The sequence below is a fragment of the Pecten maximus genome, chromosome 4 (genome assembly GCF_902652985.1).
Source record: "Pecten maximus chromosome 4, xPecMax1.1, whole genome shotgun sequence".
Taxonomy (NCBI): Eukaryota; Metazoa; Mollusca; class Bivalvia; order Pectinida; family Pectinidae; genus Pecten; species Pecten maximus.
Genome location: NC_047018.1, coordinates 16,936,916 through 16,964,183, shown reverse-complemented (window position 1 = coordinate 16,964,183; position 27,268 = coordinate 16,936,916). Strand labels below are relative to the sequence as shown.

The 27,268-nt window shown below is 37.1% G+C and overlaps 1 protein-coding gene across 1 annotated transcript; it reads left to right on the top strand.

Annotated features, from left to right (window-relative positions):
• Window positions 1-375: 375 nt before the first annotated feature.
• LOC117326411 lies at window positions 376-19,860 on the top strand. Its single transcript, XM_033883159.1, has 12 exons — window positions 376-555; window positions 3,161-3,317; window positions 3,618-3,718; window positions 6,306-6,540; window positions 8,913-9,061; window positions 9,702-9,909; window positions 10,703-10,876; window positions 11,069-11,230; window positions 11,760-11,844; window positions 13,966-14,059; window positions 15,043-15,109; window positions 17,287-19,860. Exons 1-12 carry the CDS (start codon window positions 376-378, stop codon window positions 18,594-18,596), a joined length of 2,922 nt encoding a protein of 973 aa, XP_033739050.1. The 3' UTR covers window positions 18,597-19,860.
• The last annotated feature ends 7,408 nt before the right edge of the window (window positions 19,861-27,268 follow it).

Sequence of the window (27,268 nt, the reverse complement as noted above, 5' to 3'; positions counted from 1 at the left end):
CTATCGAATTAATGAAATGGTAAGAGTAATGAAATTGTCTGTAAAACCATAACCTACAGTTTTATTCGTTTTTAATCTACTGGATCCAACTTTTTGATGTTTTATGTCTGTGATGCGATCTTTTGTAAAATATTTGTTTTGCTTCGAGAATTCGAAAAATTTAATTGTCCATACTGTCGGTATTACTTCGTTGATCAAGTTATAAACACAGATATTCATGTACGGAGAATGATATTTATTATATTTGTAAGTATATACTAGTATCTGTATTGTTCAAAAGGGAAATATTATATACTTAGAACGAGGTTAAGTGTATTGTATATATCTGATTGGAATGCCAGTTATTTATAAATAGATGTAATAATGATAATTACTATGTTCTGTAATGCTCTTTATTCAGTGAGAATATCAAAGCTGCACAATTTCAGTGTGTCCGGCATCACCAGCAGGAAGGCGTCATTGTCCTGGCAGTTACCAGAATACCTTCTGCTTGATGTATTCATTATCGACTTCGCCATCAACTACTCTTCCAGATGGGACTCGGCTCCAGGACAGGTATATTGGATGTCACCTGTATATAGGTATCACCTGTATATAGGTATTAAATCTGCAGCTTATTTATCCCTGTTACAGTAGTCAATTAATTATGTCTATTTTGAAATTCCAATCGAAGTTCGACCGGTACATTATGGTATAGCGTCTGCGTCCGTCTATGTCCATCCATCGATGTCCGTCCGTCCGGTTTAAGTTTTGGTACAAGTTTTATCAGCGTTCTACAGTTAGGTCAGATCACTTGTTATTGTCCTAAATGTGGTATGGATGTCCATGGAGGATCTAGTCAGGACAATTTTGATTGAATTTCGGAAAATGATTATTTGTGTTTTGAAATTTAAGACCTGTTTGGGAATTCTTGGTTATTTAGTGGTTTATCGTTCTGTCAGATAATGGGTTATTGTCTTCATTTTAGTTTGGATGTGTTGGGGGTCTGACGATGACAATTATATAAATTTGATTTATATATATATATACATTTTTAACCCATTTCGGACTTTTTTGGGAAGTTTTTATCAAGTGAAATATTATTTTGGCCAAGTCTTTACAAGTGTCTGACAATAATGTAAACAGCTTTTGATAGGGTCAGAAGGGTGTATCATCCGTTTGTGGTGCTCTTGTTGTATTATTTATATACAATTGTAGGTATCGGTAAATCAACGTCCATTGGTAGAACGGACAACGTATATCAATATTTAAGACTAACCGTTAACCCCATGTATCTTTAACAATGTAAATGTAACTAAATAAGAGAAGATATATATACATATATATATATAAAACAAACTCAGGATATAAAATATACATATACGGTGACATTATCATTATGTTTTACTGTATCATACGATACATTCTTTAGTGTACCACAGGCAACATTTTCTACCAAACGACACATTCATTAGTATTAACACATTGTTTTACTGTACAACACGACACATTAGTATTAACACCATTGTTTTACTGTACAACACGATACATTCATTAGTATTAACACCATTGTTTTACTGTACAACACGACACATTCATTAGTATTAACACCATTGTTTTACTGTACAACACGACACATTAGTATTAACACCATTGTTTTACTGTACAACACGACACATTAGTATTAACACCATTGTTTTACTGTACAACACGACACATTCATTAGTATTAACACCATTGTTTTACTGTACAACACGACACATTGGTATTAACACCATTGTTTTACTGTACAACACGACACATTAGTATTAACACCATTGTTTTACTGTACAACACGACACATTCATCAGTGTTAACACCATTGTTTTACTGTACAAGACGACACATTCATTAGTATTAACACCATTGTTTTACTGTACAACACGACACATTGGTATTAACACCATTGTTTTACTGTACAACACGACACATTCATTAGTATTAACGCATTGTTTTACTGTACAACACGACACATTAGTATTAACACCATTGTTTTACTGTACAACACGACACATTCATTAGTGTTAACACCATTGTTTTACTGTACAACACGACACATTAGTGTTAACACATTGTTTTACTGTACAACACGACACATTAGTATTAACACCATTGTTTTACTGTACAACACGACACATTCATTAGTATTAACACCATTGTTTTACTGTACAACACGACACATTCATTAGTGTTAACACCATTGTTTTACTGTACAACACGACACATTCATTAGTGTTAACACCATTGTTTTACTGTACAACACGACACATTAGTATTAACACCATTGTTTTACTGTACAACACGACACATTAGTGTTAACACCATTGTTTTACTGTACAACACGACACATTAGTATTAACACCATTGTTTTACTGTACAACACGACACATTAGTATTAACACCATTGTTTTACTGTACAACACGACACATTAGTATTAACACCATTGTTTTACTGTACAACACGACACATTCATTAGTGTTAACACCATTGTTTTACTGTAAAACACGACACATTCATTAGTATTAACACCATTGTTTTACTGTACAACACGACACATTAGTATTAACGCATTGTTTTACAGTACAACACGACACATTCATTTGTGTTAACACCATTGTTTTACTGTACAACACGACACATTAGTATTAACACATTGTTTTACTGTACAACACGACACATTAGTATTAACACCATTGTTTTACTGTACAACACGATACATTCATTAGTAATAACACCATTGTTTTACTGTACAACACGACACATTAGTGTTAACACCATTGTTTTACTGTACAACATGACACATTCATTAGTATTAACACCATTGTTTTACTGTACAACACGACACATTAGTATTAACACCATTGTTTTACTGTACAACACGACACATTCATTAGTAATAACACCATTGTTTTACTGTACAACACGACACATTAGTATTAACACCATTGTTTTACTGTACAACACGACACATTAGTGTTAACACCATTGTTTTACTGTACAACACGACACATTCATTAGTATTAACACCATTGTTTTACTGTACAACACGACACATTAGTATTAACAGTCAAATCTTTGTATCACTGAATGAAGGATAATTAAACGTGATTGTTTAAAGTGATTGCTCCCATTTTGTTAAAGCTGATGTACAGTAACAAGTCTCGGATGAGAACAGAGTTAGGGGGACTTCTTCCATATACAAATTACCACGTGACCATTCGTGGCAAAGGTCGAATGGTGGCAGATAACAGGAGCTGGAGTCCGATGGAAACGCTCTCTTTTCGTACGGATAAAGACGGTAGGTCTTAAGGTCATGGAAAAGTGTAAATAATGATGATTGGTTACTGACCATAAAATGGTAGCCATTTGATGCTGATTTTTGATTTAGTGAATGCACTGTAATGTAAATGGGATGGAGCTGGTTTTATTGCTGATCAGGAATACATACGTATGATGAAGTATGTTGGATTCCTGGCCACAAAATTGTGTACATTTGATGAGTATGGCAAATTTATCTCAGATGAAATAGTGTAGTCCTTGTGAAGAAATCACTTACCCACATAAGTTGGTCTTATTTTGTTGTTGTCCATTCTCACAGCGCCGAGTGCCGCCCCAAAGTCTACTGTTGGCGGGTACTTTCTACCCAGACGTCTAATAAACAACACAGAAGTGAACTGTGCCTTACAGATTTATGTCAAGGTAGGATATCTTCATTGGCACCTTATACACTAACACCTGTGACGACCCGTGTCTTACAGATTTATACCTTATACACTAACACCTGTACTACCTGTGTCTTACAGATTTATACCTTATACACTAACACCTGTGACGACTTGTGTCTTACAGATTTATACCTTATACACTAGCACCTGTGACGACTTGTGTCTTACAGATTTATACCTGATACACTAACACCTGTACTACCTGTGTCTTACAGATTTATACCTTATACACTAACACCTGTGACGACATGTGTCTTACAGATTTATACCTTATACACTAGCACCTGTGACGACCCGTGTCTTACAGATTTTTACCTTATACACTAACACCCGTGACGACTTGTGTCTTACAGATTTATACCTTATACACTAACACCTGTGACGACCTGTGTCTTACAGATTTTTACGTTATACACTAACACCTGTGAGGACATGTGTATTACAGATTTAGACCTTATACACTAGCACCTGTTACGACCCGTGTCTTACAGATTTATACCTTATACACTAACACCTGTACTACCTCTGTCTTACAGATTTATACCTTATACACTAACACCTGTACTACCTGTGTCTTACAGATTTGTACCTTATACACTAACATCTGTGAAGACCTGTGTCTTACAGATTTATACCTTATACACTAACACCTGTGACGACTTGTGTCTTACAGATTTATACCTGATACACTAACACCTGTACTACCTGTGTCTTACAGATTTATACCTTATACACTAACACCTGTGACGACATGTGTCTTACAGATTTATACCTTATACACTAACACCTGTGACGACCCGTGTCTTACAGATTTTTACCTTATACACTAGCACCTGTGACGACTTGTGTCTTACAGATTTATACCTTATACACTAACACCTGTGACGACCTGTGTCTTACAGATTTTTACCTTATACACTAACACCTGTGAGGACATGTGTCTTACAGATTTAGACCTTATACACTAGCACATGTTACGACCCGTGTCTTACAGATTTATACCTTATACACTAACACCTGTACTACCTCTGTCTTACAGATTTATACCTTATACACTAACACCTGTACTACCTGTGTCTTACAGATTTATACCTTATACACTAACACCTGTACTACCTGTGTCTTACAGATTTATACCTTATACACTAACACCTGTACTACCTCTGTCTTACAGATTTATACCTTATACACTAACACCTGTACTACATGTGTCTTACAGATTTATACCTTATACACTAACATCTGTGAAGACCTGTGTCTTACAGATTTATACCTTATACACTAACACCTGTGAGGACATGTGTCTTACAGATTTATACCTTATACACTAACACCTGTGAGGACATGTGTCTTACAGATTTAGACCTTATACACTAGCACATGTTACGACCCGTGTCTTACAGATTTATACCTTATACACTAACACCTGTACTACCTCTGTCTTACAGATTTATACCTTATACACTAACACCTGTACTACCTGTGTCTTACAGATTTATACCTTATATACTAACACCTGTGACGACCTGTGTCTTACAGATTTATACCTTATACACTAACATCTGTGAAGACCTGTGTCTTACAGATTTATACCTTATACACTAACACCTGTGACGACCTGTGTCTTACAGATTTATACCTTATACACTAACACCTGTACTACCTGTGTCTTACAGATTTATACCTTATACACTAACACCTGTGACGACCCGTGTCTTACAGATTTATACCTTATACACTTACACCTGAGACGACATGTGTCTTACAGATTTATACCTTATACACTAACACCTGTGGCGACCCGTGTCTTACAGATTTATACCTTATACACTAACACCTGTTACGACCCGTGTCTTACAGATTTATACCTTATACACTAACACCTGTGACGACTTGTGTCTTACAGATTTATACCATATACACTAACACCTGTACTACCTGTGTCTTACAGATTTATACCTTATACACTAACACCTGTACTACCTGTGTCTTACAGATTTATACCTTATATACTAACACCTGTACTACCTGTGTCTTACAGATTTATACCTTATATACTAACACCTGTGACGACCTGTGTCTTACAGATTTATACCTTATACACTAACACCTGTGACGACCTGTGTCTTACAGATTTATACCTTATACACTAACACCTGTACTACCTCTGTCTTACAGATTTATACCTTATACACTAACACCTGTACTACCTGTGTCTTACAGATTTATACCTTATACACTAACACCTGTGACGACCTGTGTCTTACAGATTTATACCTTATACACTAACACCTGTGACGACCTGTGTCTTACAGATTTATACCTTATACACTAACACCTGTGACGACCTGTGTCTTACAGATTTATACCTTATACACTAACACCTGTGACGACCTGTGTCTTACAGATTTATACCTTATACACTAACACCTGTACTACCTCTGTCTTACAGATTTATACCTTATACACTAACACCTGTACTACCTGTGTCTTACAGATTTATACCTTCAAAGTTCACGGTCCAGATTTCTATTCACATTAAACGTTTTATGCATACTTAGCCCCTCGGAAGGAGGAAGCGGAATGGAAACATATCAGAGCTGTATTACCGAGTGTCTATTCAAGGAGAGCAGAATCAACTTTTAGTAGCTCGTCCATTTACTACTATCACCCTTAGCGACAAGGACTGTTGGAATGACGGACCCTATGCTGTAGTAATACAGGCGTGTATTGAGGAGCGCTTATGTTCAACCAAACGTACAGTTGTCAACATTCCTCTATTTCATCCAGACAACCGTAAGATATTTATATAAATCGATGGGTACAGCCACCTGAACAATAAAAATATCTTACAGTAAGTCTTACATTATCAGAGAAATGGATGGTTCAGTCACAAATTAAATCACTTTCAATCTTGTTGCTTGTTCCTGTCGGAAATGGGTAATCATTTGTATGTTAGGAGTGTTGTAATCATTTGTATGTAAGGAGTGTTGTAATCATTTGTATGTTAGGAGTGTTGTAATCATTTGTATGTTAGGAGTGTTGTAATCATTTGTATGTAAGGAGTGTTGTAATCATTTGTATGTTAGGAGTGTTGTAATCATTTGTATGTAAGGAGTGTTGTAATAATTTGTATGTTAGGAGTGTTGTAATCATTTGTATGTAAGGAGTGTTGTACTCATTTGTATGTTAGGAGTGTTGTAATCATTTGTATGTTAGGAGTGTTGTAATCATTTGTATGTTAGGAGTGTTGTAATCATTTGTATGTAAGGAGTGTTGTACTCATTTGTATGTTAGGAGTGTTGTAATCATTTGTATGTAAGGAGTGTTGATATCATTTGTATGCTAGGAGTGTTATACTCATTTGTATGTAAGGAGTGTTGTAATCATTTGTATGTAAAGAGGGTTGTAATCATTTGTATGTTAGGAGTGTTGTAATCATTTGTATGTTAGGAGTGTTGTAATCATTTGTATGTTAGGAGTGTTGTAATCATTTGTATGTAAGGAGTGTTGTAATAATTTGTATGTTAGGAGTGTTGTAATCATTTGTATGTAAGGAGTGTTGTACTCATTTGTATGTTAGGAGTGTTGTAATCATTTGTATGTTAGGAGTGTTGTAATCATTTGTATGTTAGGAGTGTTGTAATCATTTGTATGTAAGGAGTGTTGTACTCATTTGTATGTTAGGAGTGTTGTAATCATTTGTATGTAAGGAGTGTTGATATCATTTGTATGCTAGGAGTGTTATACTCATTTGTATGTAAGGAGTGTTGTAATCATTTGTATGTAAAGAGGGTTGTAATCATTTGTATGTAAGGAGTGTTGTAATCATTTGTATGTAAGGAGAGTAATAATCATTTGTATGTAAGGAGTGTTGTAATCATTTGTATGTAAGGAGTGTTGTAATCATTTGTATATAAGGAGAGTTGTAATCATTTGTATGTAAGGAGTGTTGTAATCATTTGTATATAAGGAGAGTTGTAGTCATTTGTATGCTAGGAGTGTTATACTCATTTGTGTGTAAGGAGGGTTGTAATCATTTGTATGTAAGGAGTGTTGTAATCATTTGTATGTAAGGGGAGTTGTAATCATTTGTGTGTAAGGAGTGTTGTAATCATTTGTATGTAAGGAGAATTGTAATCATTTCTATGTCAGGAGTGTTGTAATCATTTGTATGTGAAGAGAGTTGTAATCATTTGTATGTAAAGAGAGTTGTAATCATTTGTATGTAAGGAGTGTTGTAATCATTTGTATGTTAGGAGTGTTGTAATCATTTGTATGTAAGGAGAGTTGTAATCATTTGTATGTAAGGAGAGTTGTAATCATTTGTATGTAAAGAGTGTTGTAATCATTTGTATGTAAGGAATGTTGTACTTATTTGTATGTTAGGAGTGTTGTAATCATTTGTATGTAAAGAGAGTTATATTCCTTTGTATATAAGGAGAATTGTAATAATTTGTATGTAAGGAGTGTTGTAATCATTTGTATGTAAGGAGTGTTGTAATCATTTGTATGTAAAGAGAGTTATAATCATTTGTATGTAAGGAGAATTGTAATAATTTGTATGTAAAGAGAGTTGTAATCATTTGTATGTAAGGAGTGTTGTAATCATTTGTATGTAAAGAGAGTTATAATCATTTGTATGTAAAGAGAGTTGTAATCATTTGTATATAAGGAGAATTGTAATAATTTGTATGTAAAGAGAGTTGTAATCATTTGTATGTTAGGAGTGTTGTAATCATTTGTATGTAAAGAGAGTTGTAATCATTTGTATATAAGGAGTGTTGTAATAATTTGTATGTAAGGAGAGTTGTAATCATTTGTATGTAAAGAGAGTTGTAATCATTTGTATGTAAAGAGAATTGTAATCATTTGTATGTAAAGAGAGTTGTAATCATTTGTATATAAGGAGTGGTATACTCATTTGTATGTAAGGAGTGTTGTAATCATTTGTATGTTAGGAGTGTTGTAATCATTTGTATGTAAGGAGTGTTGTAATCATTTGTATGTAAGGAGTGTTGTAATCATTTGTATTTAAGGAGTGTTGTAATCATTTGTATTTAAGGAGTGTTGTAATCATTTGTATGTAAAGAGAGTAATATCATGTGTTAAACTAAATTGTATGGAGAAATGTTATAAGTTATAATGGGGCGTGGTCTATGCTTCAGAGTTCCCATACGCCACAGACGTGATAGCAGAGGGTTTCGGTGATGCTTCTGTAAGAGTTTCCTGGTTCATAGAAAGTCAGTTTAGAACACGTATCGAGGGCGTTACCATATTTTGGTGCAGAGGAAACAAAGGGCTACGTACTTGTAAGGTCAGTGATAAACTGTATAAACTAGTAAGTTTAGATGACAGATGCATGATGATAAGGAGTACGTGCAGTTTAATGGTAGCCACCTTTATTCTATTCTGTTATATTATATTGTGCTGTGTGATCATCAAGTTTGGCTTATCCGATGCTTGTTAAAGTCATACACAAGCTACGATGTCACGTCGACGATTGGAATGCTGATGAAATGACATCTGGATTTGACATAGGTTTTGTTTCGTTTTACCTCGCTTCAATGTTTTATTTTACGAGTGTTTTCTGTCGGTGTTTCTGTAAGAAATAATCGTCACTATTGATTTTAAGTTTTAGGCTTGTTATCCTCCGGTGACTCCAATTCTAGGAGCACCTCTAACATGCCATTGTTTAAGGATGATACGGTCAAGGCCAGTAAGGTTGTTAATAGATGTTTTGTCGGAACACACACAGTTCTATTATTAATGGCGAATTTCGTTAATCTTAATGCAGCGATCAAGTAAACACATGTGATCAAATGTACCGTTGCCTTCATAACATAACCTTACTTATTACCTTCTTCACTCTGAAGTGTTTTTTATGCATCTTAAGGGGATGTAGAGGTATATCATACGTGTCGATTCTACATAATATAAAGTCGTGTTTACTTCAGAGTGATTTGTCTTGGAAGAAGTTGGCGGGAGATGTGACTGAAACCTGGTTAAATCTGACCAAGTTTAACTACCATGATTGGATGTTTGCGGTGTCCTTGACAACCCATAACGGTGAGAGTGGAGGTACGGTGTTTGAAGAATGCCAGTTTCGTTATTTCATCACTGAACATGAGGACACCTCACAACGGAACTCGGATACGCCATTCGGTAAGGCTCGCAATTAGAATCCTTGTGTTTTTCCAAAGTGCATGTCAAGATGTTGTGTGTGACTAATCACCAAACCAGATGGGACCAATTTTGAAATAATGAAATTTATTGAAATAAGGGTCTCTCACACCGGAATTTTGATCGTTTTTTGTTTTTGTGTTACCAATTTTGATCTTTTCGGTAACATACTTTGGACCACTTTAGGCTCTTAGCAGCAACGATCAAACCAAGAATGACGAAATACCTGTATGGTGAAATTTTAATTAAGTTTTGGCCAAACCGTATCTTACTCTAAAGTTTTGAAATGTGCTTTGTCCCCTGTACAATCCTTTGGGATTGCGGGTGGTACACATTGCTTGTGGAATATTCAGTCCCCTGGGCTAATAATGACCTGTTTTTCAGGTTTAATTTATTTGAATAGTTACATGGTTTAGAATATACATAGAGGATATTGAATGGTTTCCCGTTTGATGTAACATATATTTCACTCGTATGACAGAATATCGATATTTTCATGAGTGCGAAGCACGAGTGAAATATATCGAAAAATTCTGTCGTACAGTTTTTGGGGTTTTGCAATGTTCCACACTACAATAAGAAACCGATTATTCAATTTTGCTGAGGAACAACACATTTTCTATTTAGAAATCCAGTTGATATTTGAAACCAGTATCGTTTGATATCTATTTGTCTCCGAACAACAAGTTTCTTCTTGGTCGCTTTACTAAAATTTAAAATCCTTTATATAGCATACATTTAAATAAAACTGATTCCTTGTTTTTAAATGTTCCAGAATCAGTAAAGCCAACGTTCAACCTTTTGTCCCGTGATTATGACGCCAAATTAATAGATGTTCTGTCATTGACCTTCCGATACTGTGACGCCCAATTTCTCTATAGAAAGCCGGAACAATATGAAGTGTTTTACAAGGCCATCACTGAGGCGACAGATGAACACTGTACTGATGGTAAGATTTTTTAGCATGTAACCACACGATGTGTCCCACGAAATATTTCAATGTTGATGTCAATTTTACAATGTCACCTTTCCCTTTGGTTGAATACCTAGTCCTACGTAAATATTTTTAAAATAAAAACTTCCGGTTTCATTTCCGGTGTTGTTTTGACTGATACCAGTTCACCATGAGTTTATTTTATAGGGGCTCAATCATTTAACATGACAGCGACCTTACGTGTACAGGAAATTGTCTTACCCGACCTTGACCCCATGTCTCCATATGCTGTTTGTATGAGGATCCGTACCAGTATGGGGGTCAGCGAGCTCAGTGACGTCAAATGGAGGAAACCTCTCATAGACCCTGGTTTGTTGGATCTTCGCGGTGTGTTGGGAGATTAAACATATATAAATGACGTTAAGTGTGTCGCATCTGTCTAGGGATCATTTCTATTATCAATGAAGTTTGTATGATGTGATATCAGCGTTTATCATTAATATCAGGACATAACTCTTATTTCCTGTTTTATTTATGTCTGTAGCAATGCGAAAATTACATTTCAATGATACAGAATTATAAATGGTAGGATTACTATCAGAAGTCATTGCATTCTTGTACCGAATAAGTCAGAATGAGTAACACGCCTGTACCGGCTCAGATCAGTTCGAAATTCTTCACCCATTCAAGCGTGTCAGAAATAGTCATTTTTGTACCAATTTAAGTATTTAAGAAGTAGTTTCTTACCAATTCTGGTATTTTCGTAATGATAACACTTACGTCATTTCTATAAGGGGAGGCTGACGAAGGGATATGAGAGACAGTTGAAATTCCTCTATAAACTGCGGGCAGATGTTAAAACATACTGTCTTGCTTTGAGTACAATTTTCATTGACAGATACAGACAGTGGCCAATTAGCTGCCATTATAAGTAAGACGCTTGCGACGTTGATTGTCCTGGCGGTCCTGGTAGTAGTAATATGGTGAGTTAGCAGCATTATATTACATTAAAGTAGGCCGAAAGGCACTCGATGAGAGTCAAGATATGGTGATAGATTCCCAATTAAAATTACTTGCAATATCATGCTTTACATGCGGCTACGTACAGAGAAGTAATACATTTATTATCAATACTTTCATTTTCATTTCATTTTTAGCTCACCTGGTCCAAAGGACCAAGGTGAGCTTATGCCATACCGTGGCGTCCGTCGTCCGTCGTCCGTCCGTCCGTCGTCCGTCCGTCGTCCGTCCGTCCGTCCGTCAACAATTGACTTCTTCTTCATAACCGCTGATCAGAATTTGATCAAATTTAGTCAGAAGCATCCCTATGGGTAGGGGACTCAAACTTTTTCAAATGATGGGGCTGGCCCCCAAGGGGCCTGAGGGGCGGGGCCAAAAGGGGTCAATTTTGCTATATTGATATAAACGACTTCTTCTCTGAAACCGAGCAATTGATATCACTCATATTTGCCTGGTAGCATTACTATGGGGTGAGGATTCAAAATTGTACAAATGATGGGGCTGGCCCCCAAGGGGCCTGAGAGGCGGGGCCAAAACGGGTAAATTGGTCTATATTGATATGAACGACTTCTTTTCTGAAACCGAGCAATGGATATCACTCATATTTGCCTGGTAGCATCACTATGGGGTGAGGATTAAAAATTGTACAAATGATGGGGCTGGCCCCCAAGGGGCCTGAGGGGCGGGGCCAAATGTGGTCAATTTGGCTATATTGATATAAACGACTTCTTCTCTGAAACCAAGCAATGGATATCACTCATATTTGCCTGGTATCATCACTATGGGGTGGGGATTCAAAATTGTTCAAATGATGGGTCTGTTCCCCCAGGGGCCTGAGGGGCGGGGCCAAATATGGTAAATTTAGCTATATTGATAAAAACAACTTCTTCTCTGAAACAAAGCAATGGCTATCGCTCATATTTGCCTGGTAGCATCACTATGGGGTGGGGATTCAAAATTGTACAAATGATGGGGCTGGCCCCCCAGGGGCCTGAGGGGCGGGGCCAAATGTGGTCAATTTGGCTATATTGATATAAACGACTTCTTCTCTGAAACCAAGCAATGGATATCACTCATATTTGCCTGGTATCATCACTACGGGGTGGGGATTCAAAATTGTACAAATGATGGGGCTGTTCCCCCAGGGGCCTGAGGGGCGGGGGCAAATATGGTAAATTTAGCTATATTGATATAAATGACTTCTTCTCTGAAACCAAGCAATGGCTATCACTCATATTTGCCTGGTAGCATCACTATGGGGTGAGGATTCAAAATTGTACACATGATGGCGCTGGCCCCCAGGGGCCTGAGGGGCGGGGCCAAATGTGGTCAATTTGGCTATATTGATATAAACGACTTCTGCTCTGAAACTAAGCAATGGATATCACTCATATTTGCCTGGTAGCATCCCTATGGGGTGGGGATTCAAAATTGTACAAATGTGGGGCTGACCCCCAAGGGGCCTGAGAGGCGGGGCCAAAATTGGTCGATTTGTTTAAACAACTTCTTCTCTGAAACTAAGCAATGGATATTACTCACATTTGTATGGTAGCATGGTTATTGGGTGGGGATTCAAAATTGTACAAATGTTGGGGTTGACCCAGACTACCAGGGGTTTGAGGGTTTGGGCCAAGAGGGGTCTATTTGGCTACATTGATTTAAACAAATAATTCACTGAAACTTAGCAATGATTTGACTGGTAGCATCCTATAGGGGTAGGGATTCAAAATTGTTTAAAGGAAGGAGCTGACCCTCAGGGGCTAGAGGGCAGGGTCAAAATGGGTCAATTAGTCTTAACAAGATAACTAAGTAATATAGATATCGCTCACATTTGTGTGGTAGCATCCCTATGGGGTCGCGCCAAAAGTCAATTTCATTTCATGGATTAATGCACTTTTTGACATTTTTAGCATTAAAATAAAACAAATGTACATGTACCCATATAAAATGCTTATGATATATATTGACATAGCAATACCAGCGACAAATAAACTGAAGCATCATTCTTCAGGTGAGCGATACAGGCCCTCTGGGCCTCTTGCTTATTTTACTTATTTGGAGGATAATTGCTTGCTTTTCCGTAGGCGCGTGTGCCAAAGATATAAAGCCATGGATGTAAATGTTCAGGTCCCTACGATCGACAAGTCCGAGGACTACATAGGAGAAATGGAACTTCTGGTAATGACCTTCATTAACCCCCCCCGTTGTGTTTATAAAAGGTTATAACATATAATACCCACCCTGGGGTGTTTATAAACCGATGTCTGGTGTGTAACAGAACATACCCACCCTGGGGTGTTCATAAACCGATGTCTGGCGTGTAACAGAACATACCCACCTTGGGGTATATAAACCGATGTCTGGTGTGTAACAGAACATACCCACCTTGGGGTGTTTATAAACCGATGTCTGGTGTGTAACAGAACATACCCACCCTGGGGTGTTTATAAACCGATGTCTGGTGTGTAACAGAACATACCCACCCTGGGGTGTTTATAAACCGATGTCTGGCGTGTAACAGAACATACCCACCCTGGGGTGTTTATAAACCGATGTCTGGCGTGTAACAGAACATACCCACCCTGGGGTGTTTATAAACCGATGTCTGGTGTGTAACAGAACATACCCACCCTGGGGTGTTTATAAACCGATGTCTGGTGTGTAACAGAACTTACCCACCCTGGGGTGTTTATAAACCGATGTCTGGTGTGTAACAGAACTTACCCACCCTGGGGTGTTTATAAACCGATGTCTGGTGTGTAACAGAACTTACCCACCCTGGGGTGTTTATAAACCGATGTCTGGTGTGTAACAGAACATACCCACCCTGGGGTGTTTATAAACCGATGTCTGGTGTGTAACAGAACTTACCCACCCTGGGGTGTTTATAAACCGATGTCTGGTGTGTAACAGAACTTACCCACCCTGGGGTGTTTATAAACCGATGTATGATGTGTCACACATCCGTAACTTTGTAAAATACTTGACCATAATCCTGACATAACATATTTAACTCAGGAAACAAACTAGAACATTTATTTGGAAAAACACAACATCTGTAATACACGACATTAATTAATAGAGACGAATGTGTAAATGTTGAATGTTTATACAGGAAACGGTAGTATAAACAAAGATATAATATTTTTCTACACCAACAGGTAAATGACAGTGATAGTGGAATCGAAGTAAAGGGGAATGCTACACATGCGACCGACAGCAAGAAAAGTGAGTATCATCATAATTTGAAAGTTCATGAAAAGTCTAACTAGTTCGAGGGTACATTCGGTAAGTTACTGAGAAATCTATTGTATACATAATTTATTTTGTCCTATCACGTTCAGAATTTAACATTGGCTTCATTAGCTGTATGAAAAACATTTCTTTATTCTCTCTTTGTAATACATCAGAGTTGGAATTTAGTCAGGCCAATTGACCAAATGTCCAACTCTGATGTATTACAAAGAGAGAATAAAGAAATGTTTTCCATACAGCTAATGAAGCCAATGTTAAATTTTGAACGTGATAGGACAAAATAAATTTACCGTCACATGGACATTTCAACTTTATTCTATATATATATATATATGTTGCTATGTTAATGACGTCATAATGTAAGACGTCATTATGAGTTCAAAATAAACAAACCTCTCTGAAGAACTCCCAAGATGGAGAGAAAGCGCTAAGAGTACGTTGTTTTTTTTGTTTTAAAATTATTATTCCGTCCGTAAGGATCAAATAACTCTTTTTATTGTATATATAGAGGATCTGTCATGAGTTTCCCTTCATATTAGATTTATGATACGAGTTTTGAATTTTTTATTTTTGCGAGCCTCTGGCGAGCAAAAATAAAAAATTCTAAACGAGTATCATCAATCTAATATGAAGGGAAACGAATGACAGATTCTTTTTATCATATGACGTTTTCTTTCATCGTTCCCCATCAAAAACTGATTTTCTCTTTTGCCTTGAATCGTCACATCTCAACCAAATCACCCGAACCTTCGAAGTAGGTCAATTATACCGACGAGAGAAGAAATAGTTCTAACACAACTGACTCTTGAAAGGGATTCATTTGATTAAATACACGTCTCAAAACAAAATTTCAGCATTTTTTCATTTAGTCTATAATAGATAAATTGTCCTTGGTGTTTGAAACAATGAGGAAAATATTTTAGTTTGAAAGTTCATGAGCGACTGTTTTTGATGTGACGAAGCCGTGACGTCACTTGGCGCGATAATGGAGGCTTCGTTGTACAAATGTCTATTCGCTGTCGCTGTCGTACAGAACCATTGTACGGCGCCTTTTCACTGCTTTGTGTTTATCCTCGTCCTCGCGGGAGTTTATGGAGATGTGAAATGTTCCACCGTGAATATTCCCACTGAACATTGTGTTCAGACTGCCGTGAAAAGCGACTTTGGATGCCGATTTGTGGCAGTGTTGTTTGTTTTGACATTACACGTGTTTGTCGACGACAGTGTCAGCATGTTATTCTGAGTAACCGTTGAAGGCAAGTTGTAACAAACTACATTGCCGTTTTTCATGAGGATTTTATTAAATAATGTTATTATTTGTTTATTTGAAAAGAATCTAGACTAGATATGTCTCATCGGACAACGCAACCGCAATTTTCTATCGGAGTTGAAATATGTTACTAGACTAGGGGTCATAAAATAGATGTTTGCCAGGCCTAATTTAACATCTTATAGTATAAATATAATTAAAAAACTTAGGATGTTTACATCTTGGATTTTATCTTTGATTGTACAATATGTTATGTTAATAGACCAATTTGTCGTTCAGTTGATTTTTTTTCAAAGTTTACAAGCACTAGTCGCCATTTTTACGAGTCGTAGTAAAAAGAAGTAGGTCGTTCCCACGCGTATGAATACAGTTCTCACGGAACCAGCCAATCAGCGTAGCGAAAGGTGTTATTACACTAGTGTCATAAAGAAAATTTATGTGATGGGTTTATGACACCGTATATAACGGTAGTCATATGATAAATATATATATATAAATTGGGTACATTCACCTTTTCTTCTATATTACATCGTCTGTTTCGGCCTATTTTGACTGCCTTGACTTCCCTTCTGGAATCCCGTATGTTTAATTTTGGCCCCAAGCGTAACTGATAAGTCCAAGACGACTGAAACACCTGTATTGTGTACTTTTATATTCAGTATTTGGTATATAATGTATCTATTACATCTGAAACACCTTTATTGTGTACTTTTATATTCAGTATTTGGTATATAATGTATCTATAAGTAATTGTACATTGATAAGCGGTATTTGATTTGGTGTCAGTTTGCACAATCTTTGGCCAGTTTCAACCTATTGGAACCAATCTGAATACCCGTATAAATAATGATTATGATTTTGACAACAATCCCACTTTTAGGTATTGTGATGACGAGAAGAACTCTGCCTATGCCCCCTCATCTTCAATCCTCTACTAGAGCTAGTACGGACAGTGACGTTATGCGTAGTAGCATAGAGAGTCAAGCCATCGACAGTTGCAAAGGAAATATCTTCACGGCAAGAACTGATGGAGAAATTGTTGAATTACCTCCATCACCAATGTGTAAGGTTGACAGATGCAATTATCAAAGTAATGACAGAACTTTCTCTACTGGCGAATTTTCGTCCATTCCACAAGTAGGATATATAGAAAACAGTTGTAAGGACAGTTCCAGCGGTTCTGGACATCAGCTGGCCAATAATATTACGCCAAGTCTGCGGCATTATTGCCATTGGGATATCCTTGCTCGGAGCTCAAATGACACTGATTATTCACGCCTTGCTTCGCTTACAACTGAAATAAATGATGGGGAAAGAATCCAAGTGCCGACAGAGGAGTATGGAATCAGTACAGCTGAGAAAAGTAGTGATATCTCAGTACCGACAGAGGAGTATGGAATCAGTACAGCTGGGAAAAGTAGTGATATCTCAGTACCGACAGAGGAGTATGGAATCAGTACAGCTGGGAAAAGTAGTGGTATCAAAGTACCGACAGAGGAGAATGGAATCAGTACAGCTGGGATAAGTAGTGGTATCAAAGTACCGACAGAGGAGTATGGAATCAGTACAGCTGGGAAAAGTAGTGGTATCAAAGTACCGACAGAGGAGAATGGAATCAGTACAGCTGGGAAAAGTAGTGGTATCAAAGTACCGACAGAGGAGTATGGAATCAGTACAGCTGGGAAAAGTAGTGGTATCAAAGTACCGACAGAGGAGTATGGAATCGGTACAGTTGGGAAATGTTGTGGTATCTCAGTACCAACAGAGGAGTATGGAATCAGTACAACTGGGAAAAGTAGTGATAACTCAGTTCCGACAGAGGAGTATGGAATCAGTACAGCTGGGAAAAGTAGTGGTAACTCAGTTCCGACAGAGGAGTATGGAATCAGTACAGCTGGGACTTATCCGGATGTACCTTATAGGCAAATAGAAAATGGCCTTAGATCTATTTCACATGCTAGGTCTCAGAGCCAGTTAGATTCATCTACGACTGAATTGAGTGTAACCCCAGAATATAACTCACTTTCTTGTCCTTGTGTTTCTTACATTCTACAGCCTGACATGTCACTTATATGGGACGCCAGTGGAACTACTGCAGGTGCTGACAGAATTCCATTGGAAAATCAACTTGGTTCTGGAATGACGTGTGACAATGATTTCAACGATAGAATAAATGATGACGAACAGTAAGATGGATCAGTGAGATGTATAGAACCAGAAGTCAGGCGAGTTTGTTACATGTTTAGAGCCAGAAACAGAACAGCCAGTAATAAGCGTTCAATAGCAAAAACGTCAACCCGTTACTTCAAGTGCTGAACAACATTTGAACGACTGAAGATGAATGACTAAACTTCAGGTTTTTTGTGTGATTTTTATCATAATGATAAACACATGCATTGTGTGCAGTCTGATGAGCAAATGCTTGAAACTGGTTAAGTAAGTCTAACCATCGGGTTACAGTGCATTAATATTAACAGTGTGAATGATAAAGGCGTTATCATATTAATTATTCGACATACAGGATGTTGTTAATTATATTTATACTGAATGTTCAATCATTCACTATTCGAGACGGACAAGTGGTGTTTGTGTAGGGTAACACCCTTATGTTTGTGTAGGGTAACCCCGTGTTTGTGTAGGGTGACACCTATGTTTGTGTAGGGTAACACCTGTGTTTGTGTAGGGTAACACCTATGTTTGTGTAGGGTAACACCCTTATGTTTGTGTAGGGTAACACCTGTGTTTGTGTAGGGTGACACCTATGTTTGTGTAGGGTAACAACTGTGTTTGTGTAGGGTAACACCCTTATGTTTGTGTAGGGTAACACCTGTGTTTGTGTAGGGTAACACCTGTGTTTGTGTAGGGTAATGTGTAGGGTAACACCTGTGTTTGTGTAGGGTGACACCTATGTTTGTGTAGGGTTACACCTATGTTTGTGTAGGGTAACACCTATGTTTGTGTAGGGTAACACCCTTATGTTTGTGTAGGGTAACACCTATGTTTGTGTAGGGTAACACCTGTGTTTGTGTAGGGTAACACCCTTATGTTTGTGTAGGGTAACACCTGTGTTTGTGTAGGGTGACACCTATGTTTGTGTAGGATAACACCCTTATGTTTGTGTAGGGTAACACCTGTGTTTGTGTAGGGTAACACCCGTGTTTGTGTAGGGTAACACCTGTGTTTGTGTATGGTAACACCCTTATGTTTGTGTAGGGTAACACCTGTGTTTGTGTAGGGTAACACCTATGTTTGTGTAGGGTAACACCCATATGTTTGTGTAGGGTAACACCTATGTTTGTGTAGGGTAACACCTGTGTTTGTGTAGGGTAACACCTGTGTTTGTGTAGGGTAACACCTGTGTTTGTGTAGGGTAACACCTATTTTTAATAGATTGTGCTACCTTTACGACATTCGAACCAAAATAAACTATGTGTGTTCGAAAGACACCAAGATATTTAGATATTTTCGTTTTGGATGGTAATCCCTATTATTTTAGTTGATTTTTATTATCATTATTATTCCTATGTTCATTAATCTTTTAAAAGCTTTTGTTCAATAGCTAATAGAGATAAAATTTTATCAAAACATTGAGAGAATTTCAAATTGATGAGACATTTACAATTTGCATGATAATAATTTTAAAGGTCGAGGTCACAGATATATAGATAAAACTTTTCCCGGACTTTTTCGACCAACCAAAACTTCGTAACCGTCGCTCAACTTCTCGCATTCTAACGGTGCATCATTCTCGGTTGGAGCTTACGTTTTACACATGACATGTTACCAGAGATCTGTCAGTGTCACACTATTGAGTTAAATAAGGATCAAACATAAAAAATCAATCATTTAGCGATATTTCATCAATCGTTTTAAAGTCTAAAATATTACGCAAATGTTACACGTTGATTGATGATTTCCTGCCGAAATTATAAAAAAATTGAACTTTGAAGATTACGAAGGGAAACGAATAGGAAAACAAATGGAAACGTAGGTTAAACGTATTGAAGCGACCGTCAGATCAACAACACATAGGAGATCATTTCTTTGATGGAAATCCCGTGTTTTGACCACATCTAGTATTAAAGTATTATTTATATTTCTGTTTTCTCTCGATACTGAATCCATGGGCTAGTATACGTGAATATATTTAGCATGTAGAAGGATGCTTTTTACCAGAACAGTTACAAAAAAAGTATAATGACATAACGAAAAGGTAATGCTACCTAAAATCGATAAAACGCGGGAAAATAGGAACAAAACATATTGGTTTGAGTAGAGATCCTTGAAACAATAATTATATTATCGTCAATGTATCTACTAGAATGTAACTTAGTGACTAGTACAATGTAACTTAGTGACTAGTACAATGTAACTTAGTGACTAGTACAATGTAACTTAGTGACTAGTACAATGTAATATCGTGACTACTACAATGTTATTTCGTGACTACTACAAGGTTATTTCGTGACTACTACAATGTAACTTAGTGACTACTACAATGCTATTTCGTGACTACTACAATGTAACTTAGTGACTAGTACAATGTAATTTCGTGATTACTACAATGTAACTTAGTGACTACTACAATGTAATATCGTGACTACTACAATGTAACTTAGTGACTAGTACAATGTAATTTCGTGACTACTACAATATAATTTCGTGATTACTACAATGTAACTTAGTAACTACTACAATGTAACTTAGTGACTAGTACAATGTAATATCGTGACTAGTACAATGTAATTTCGTGACTACTACAATGTAATTTCGTGACTACTACAATGTAACTTAGTGACTACTACAATGTAATATCGTGACTACTACAATGTAATTTCGTGACTACTACAATGTAACTTAGTGACTACTACAATGAAATATCGTGACTGCTACAATGTAACTTAGTGACTACTACAATGTAATTTCGTGACTAGTACAATGTCATTTCGTGACTACTACAATGTAATTTCGTGACTACTACAATGTTATTTCGTGACTACTACAATGTAACTTAGTGACTACTACAATGTAATATCGTGACTAGTACAATGTAACTTAGTGACTACTACAATGTAACTTAGTAACTACTACAATGTAACTTAGTAACTACTACAATGTAACTTAGTAACTACTACAATGTAATTTCGTGACTACTACAATGTAATTTCGTGACTACTACAATGTAATATCGTGACTACTACAATGTAATATCGTGACTACTACAATGTACTTTCGTGACTAGTACAATGTAATTTCGTGATTACTACAATGTAATTTCGTGACTATAACAGATATTTCGTAACCTCTTCCATGCAATTTCGTATATAATCAATATTTCATATTTCAAGATGACCAACATCAACGCAATTATTAGTGTATATTATAGGGGAAAAGGGGCATGATGGCAGGAAAAAAATAGGTATGGCAAAGAAAGAAAAAAACGAACATCTTGGGAGGAAAATGGCATCACGTGACGCATGTGTTTTCTACTCAGGTGTTATTAAATGGCAGCTCATTAAACACTCTAGTACATGGAATGTTATTTGGAATTAACATTTACATGTTTGTGTGGACATTATTCATTTCTTTCCTTTATTTTTTAAGAAATAACATATGTCACATATAGATTTATTTAAATGATGTCTTAAAACTTTATGAATGTATGAAATTAAGAAATCTGATGATGTAACTCACATATATATATATACAATGCATATGTCTCTGAAGAACTCCCAAGATATAGAGAAAGCGCTAAGAGAACGTTGCTAAGTTTTTTTTTTTTAATTATTATTCCGTCCGTAAGGATCAAATAACTTTTTTTATTGTATACAGTGTATATATATATGTGTGTCCTTCGCAAGGACAGATACCTTTTTCTTATAGATATATTATGTATAAATCTTTGCATATCCCATAAATCATTAACCACATGTATTTTATCTCAACATTTACATTCTATTCTACCATGTTTGCTATGCAACGCCAGTTTTGATTGGTTTAAAACCATGTATTATTTTCCAATAACCCACGCTCGTGCCAATAATACACGCTCGTGCCAATAATACACGGTCGGGAGTCACGGCTGTAACAATTTTATATATCTAATATTCACCATTTTTTTTATAAAAGGTTACCATAGCCGAGTGGGCTAATGGGTTAGTCTTTTCTTTTTTATCCTTTTTTTTTAATTTTCAAAATCAATGCCATCTGATAGATGCTCTTGATCGTAGTACTGTATTGCCTGTATATTTCATCAACAATTAATGCAATACTCAAGAAATAAATTACAAGGTTTTCTCGGGGTTTCTTTGCTGTTTTTCTATTAGAAAGAGGTCGATCTCAGAACTAAACAGTACATGGTAGAATAGAATTGATCAACTTTGACTCGTGTATTGTTGCAGGATATACAACTCGGACTCGGATATTTTGCAATTTTAATTAATAACTCAGGCCTGCGGCCTTCGTTATTAATTCAATTGCAAAACATCCGAGTCCTCGTTGTATATCCTGCAATAATACACGAATCATCGTTAATTATTTCTTAATTCTACAAATTAGTAATATTGATCTCCCTTTATTATGTATTGGTGTCTGCCACTTTCGTCATTGACCCCCAGCAGATCGGCTGTAAAGTGAGTAACGCACAAAACTCATACTGCTCATCATCAAACAATAAAAAAAGAATTGTACATTCAACGACGTTTTAACAGGATGGTATATTCACTCAAACTAAACAGGTAAAAAAAGCTTGGGATAAGGATGGTAGAGTTAAGCAGTCTTACAAAAACGAAGGAAAAATATGGTGCCCTCCGAGAAAATATATCAAAGGGCATGGCACCGCAAAATGCTAATTTCGTTTGTAGGAAGCACATTCATTTTGTCTCTTTGAGTTCCTGTTGTCTTGAGTTTAAGTTGTTAAATTGTGTTCACCAGAAGCCTGCTGATCGTGTTTTAGTATTAAATATAAACATAACAACGATTCAGATCATTATTTTGTCACAGCTGAACAAGGCCACAAGTTCACATCACATTCACCATGGCTGGATTCTAAATCAGTAAGATTGATAAGTAGACAAAAATAAGTATAATAATGACTGAGCGGGTTGACGCAATCGACTGATGGAAATCCGTCGATAGCTATAATCACCAGACAAGTAAAATATATCATCAAAGATGTATCTGACAGAGCCACTCTCGAAACTAAAAAGGTAAAAAGATGGAAGAGACGTGTCTACAATTCTGGTATTGCAACAGCTACCAAGGCCAGCAACTACCAAGGCCAGTAGCTACCAAGGCCAGCTGCTACCAAGGCCAGCAACTACCAAGGCCAACAGCTACCCAGGCCAGCTGCTACCCAGGCCAGCAACTACCAAGGCCAACAGCTACCAAGGCCAACAAACTGGCGCTGCAGCAGTGTAAAGACAGCAATAAACCTACATATTGTCCAATTACTGAACACAGGAGAGATAAAAGGAAGGAGATTTTCTGGTGTTGAGGGATTGAGATAGTATACAGGAGAAACAAGTGAATGACGGATATTAAGGACAACAACAGGGGCGACAACTCGTCAATATAATTAAAACCACACCATTTAGCTCTATGGCTGAGTTAAAGGTCGGCAACAGAGTTTACTCTAACCCTACAGTCACACCATATGGCTGGAAGGACAGGGGTTTAATGACGCCACCATTACCATTTGACTCTGCCTTAAGAGAAGAAATGGTTCAAACTCAGTGCGACATTGATACTATTATATCCTTATCCAACCATCAGTCAGTATCAGTCTAAAATATTACTTTTCCGCGAAATGTAAAGGAAGCCTTTGGCAAGTTGAATACGAACAGGTTCGCCGATATCTTCAACGTAATAGCGGGACACTTCAAATTATGTGGTTCAAGGATATGCGAGATTCCTGCTGTTGCCTCTAACTTGTTTTTGCACCATGGGAAGTTCCTGATTGTCCGAAACTGGGACAACTGACTCCAATATTGAAGATGAAAAGGAAAAGAAAGATTCCAAGATTTATAGAGGTGAACCAGTTCGACCTGTTTTTCCCAAGACAGTTATTCAATGAGAGTAAAAGACGTGTTCTAAGACCATCACAATCTACGTCAAAGAGGAGTTACAAGAGAAATCTTGTAATCCCTTCGCAGCGGCCTCATCAGTATTAACAGATCCCGGCCCCTTAAGCGGGAGAGTTTGGGAGGTTATACATCACTTTAATGTCTCGGAAAAAACAACCGTGAACTGGGAAGGATAAGAAGCTGCTACACATTCAGCAAGGAGTTAGACGGAGAAATAGACAAAAACAGATAAACTCTCTGCTTAGGATTCAGAGATCCGACGCTCAACCAAAACATTTGGCGCGGGTTAAAGAGGTCTTTGAACTACAGAAACGAGCACCTGTACATGCTCCAGCCTGTAGTTGTCAGTATAATGTGACCAGCTGTGTATCCCACTGGATGTCTTCGGCTGTATAATTCAGCGAGGTTCAGCAATATCATAAAGAGACAGACACGGGCATACCACAGCCTCCTAAAGTACAGACTTACTCATACATCTAGAACACAGGGGAAGCCGTCCTTATTAAACCATTGTTGTTGAGACGTTTAACAAGACAAAACCAATATTATTGGCGTCAACAACTTTTGTTTGTTAATATGAATCCTGTCTTGTGTTTGAAATAGCAAATTTGAAATGCTAAATCCTTAAAAGATAATCATTTTCTTACCTTAACCACTGGCGAAAATGATTATTTCAGTTTATTTCATGAATATGGGAAAATGAATCACCGGTAAAATGTGCAAAAACTAAAGTAAAGCTACTTTCTGTTTTCACCCTTTTATTCTTCTCAATTTCCAAGACGCCAAGGATTTTGATATATGTCAGTAGCGTGCTGCGATAAATGACTACCAATTTCGTTCAAATGAATGACATTCCCTTACTATTAGTGTTACAGGGATAGAATGTTTTAAAATCTTTAAAAAGAATGACATTGGATCACTAGGTAGCTGATATGAAGGGCTTTCGAGTGTGTTCAAATGAATGACATTGCCCTACTGTCAGGTCAGAACGCCAAACAAAGTTAAAGCCCTGGGTTAAAGAGGTCAAGGTCACAAGGTCAATGTCACGGTCAGATGTTTATCTATTAACTGATGAACCTCTAGATATGGCATTTTGAAGCAAAGTTTCTGGTAAAAAATAAACAAGGAGTCAACTGCCAAAAGGTCAAGTCACAGGGTTAAAGGTCAAAGGTTAAATGATAGTTTAAAGGCAAAACACTATCTGTCAGTAAATATTTATATTAGGTAATCAATAAGGTCTGTTGGCGTATTGTTTTTTCGATCTAAGCAGAAAGTTAAAACAAACACTTTTGTTCTGTCATTACACAGTTCGGATATCACAGAATTATATTCGAAATTCATATTTAAACAAGTCTTTTTCTTATTGTGCAGGCATCGTTCTATTGCATACCTAAGGAGGAGGGATTTGTTATTCTTTTAATCTCAAACACGGACATTGAAAGAATGAATAGCTATTAAGCAAGAAAAATGATTAATGATTAACCACAGTCAGTCAACAAGGTAAACAAGGTCGACTTTATTAAGTAAAGTCGACATGGCAAGCTCTAAAAGATTTGATAAATCATGTCTTTTCAATAATTATTTCGCAGAAATTTACGAACACACCCGGAATTTGCTGACATGAACAGAAAACGTACACATATCGATGCTAACTGGTGATCACTATAGGCTTCCATTTCTCGTATATGACATAATCTATGAATCCATTTCCTTTATTAAAGCCTAGTCTGGCAAGACGTAATTAATACGTAATGTCCTTTGAAATATTTTGACGCCGTCTGTCCAGATATTGACAGAGTCGTTCCACCCAGACAAAAAATCTCTGACTGACGCTGGCTGATAATCAAGATTTGATCAACAAAACTAATCTTTCAAACATCGAATACTTGTCTCACCTGACTGACTTTGCCCCTGAAAACTTAATCTTTACTCATTTAAACTACATATCCAGACCAACATTTTGGCATGTTATATGATAGAGCATGTAGGTACTAGATGAATGTAGGTCGCACGTGGCCATCACTGTAGGTGTTAGATAAAGGTTGGTAGTACATAGCCATCACTGTAGGTGTAAGATAAAGGTGGGTCGTACGTGGCCATCAATGTAAGTGTTAGATAAAGGTTGGTAGTACATAGCCATCACTGTAGGTGTTAGATAAAGGTGGGTCATACGTGGCCATCACTGTAGGTGTTAGATAAAGGTGGGTCGTACGTGGCCATCACTGTCGGTGTTAGATAAAGGTGGGTCGTACGTGGCCATCACTGTAGGTGTTAGATAAAGGTGGGTCGTACGTGGCCATCAATGTAAGTGTTAGATAAAGGTTGGTAGTACATAGCCATCACTGTAGGTGTTAGATAAAGGTGGGTCGTACGTGGCCATCACTGTAGGTGTTAGATAAAGGTGGGTCATACGTGGCCATCACTGTAGGTGTTAGATAAAGGTGGGTCATACGTGGCCATCACTGTAGGTGTTAGATAAAGGTGGGTCATACGTGGCCATAACTGTAGGTGTTAGATAAAGGTGGGTCGAATGTGGCCGTCACGCTAGGTGTTAGATAAAGGTGGGTCATACGTGGCCATCACTGTAGGTGTTAGATTTAAGTTGGGTCGTACGTGGCCATCACTGTAGGTGTTAGATAAAGGTGGGTCATACGTGGCCATAACTGTAGGTGTTAGATAAAGGTGGGTCGAATGTGGCCGACACTGTAGGTGTTAGATAAAGGTGGGTAGTACGTGGCCATCACTGTAGGTGTTAGATAAAGGTAGGTCATACGTGGC

What these genes read in the sequence shown, in the direction of transcription:
- LOC117326411 (XM_033883159.1), top strand. Translation starts at nt 376, where the DNA reads ATGTTCTGTAATGCTCTTTATTCAGTGAGAATATCAAAGCTGCACAAT. An exon ending in GGGACTCGGCTCCAGGACAG is followed by an intron (nt 556 to 3,160) that starts GTATATTGGATG and finishes ATTTTGTTAAAG; the next exon opens with CTGATGTACAGTAACAAGTC. An exon ending in TTTTCGTACGGATAAAGACG is followed by an intron (nt 3,318 to 3,617) that starts GTAGGTCTTAAG and finishes CCATTCTCACAG; the next exon opens with CGCCGAGTGCCGCCCCAAAG.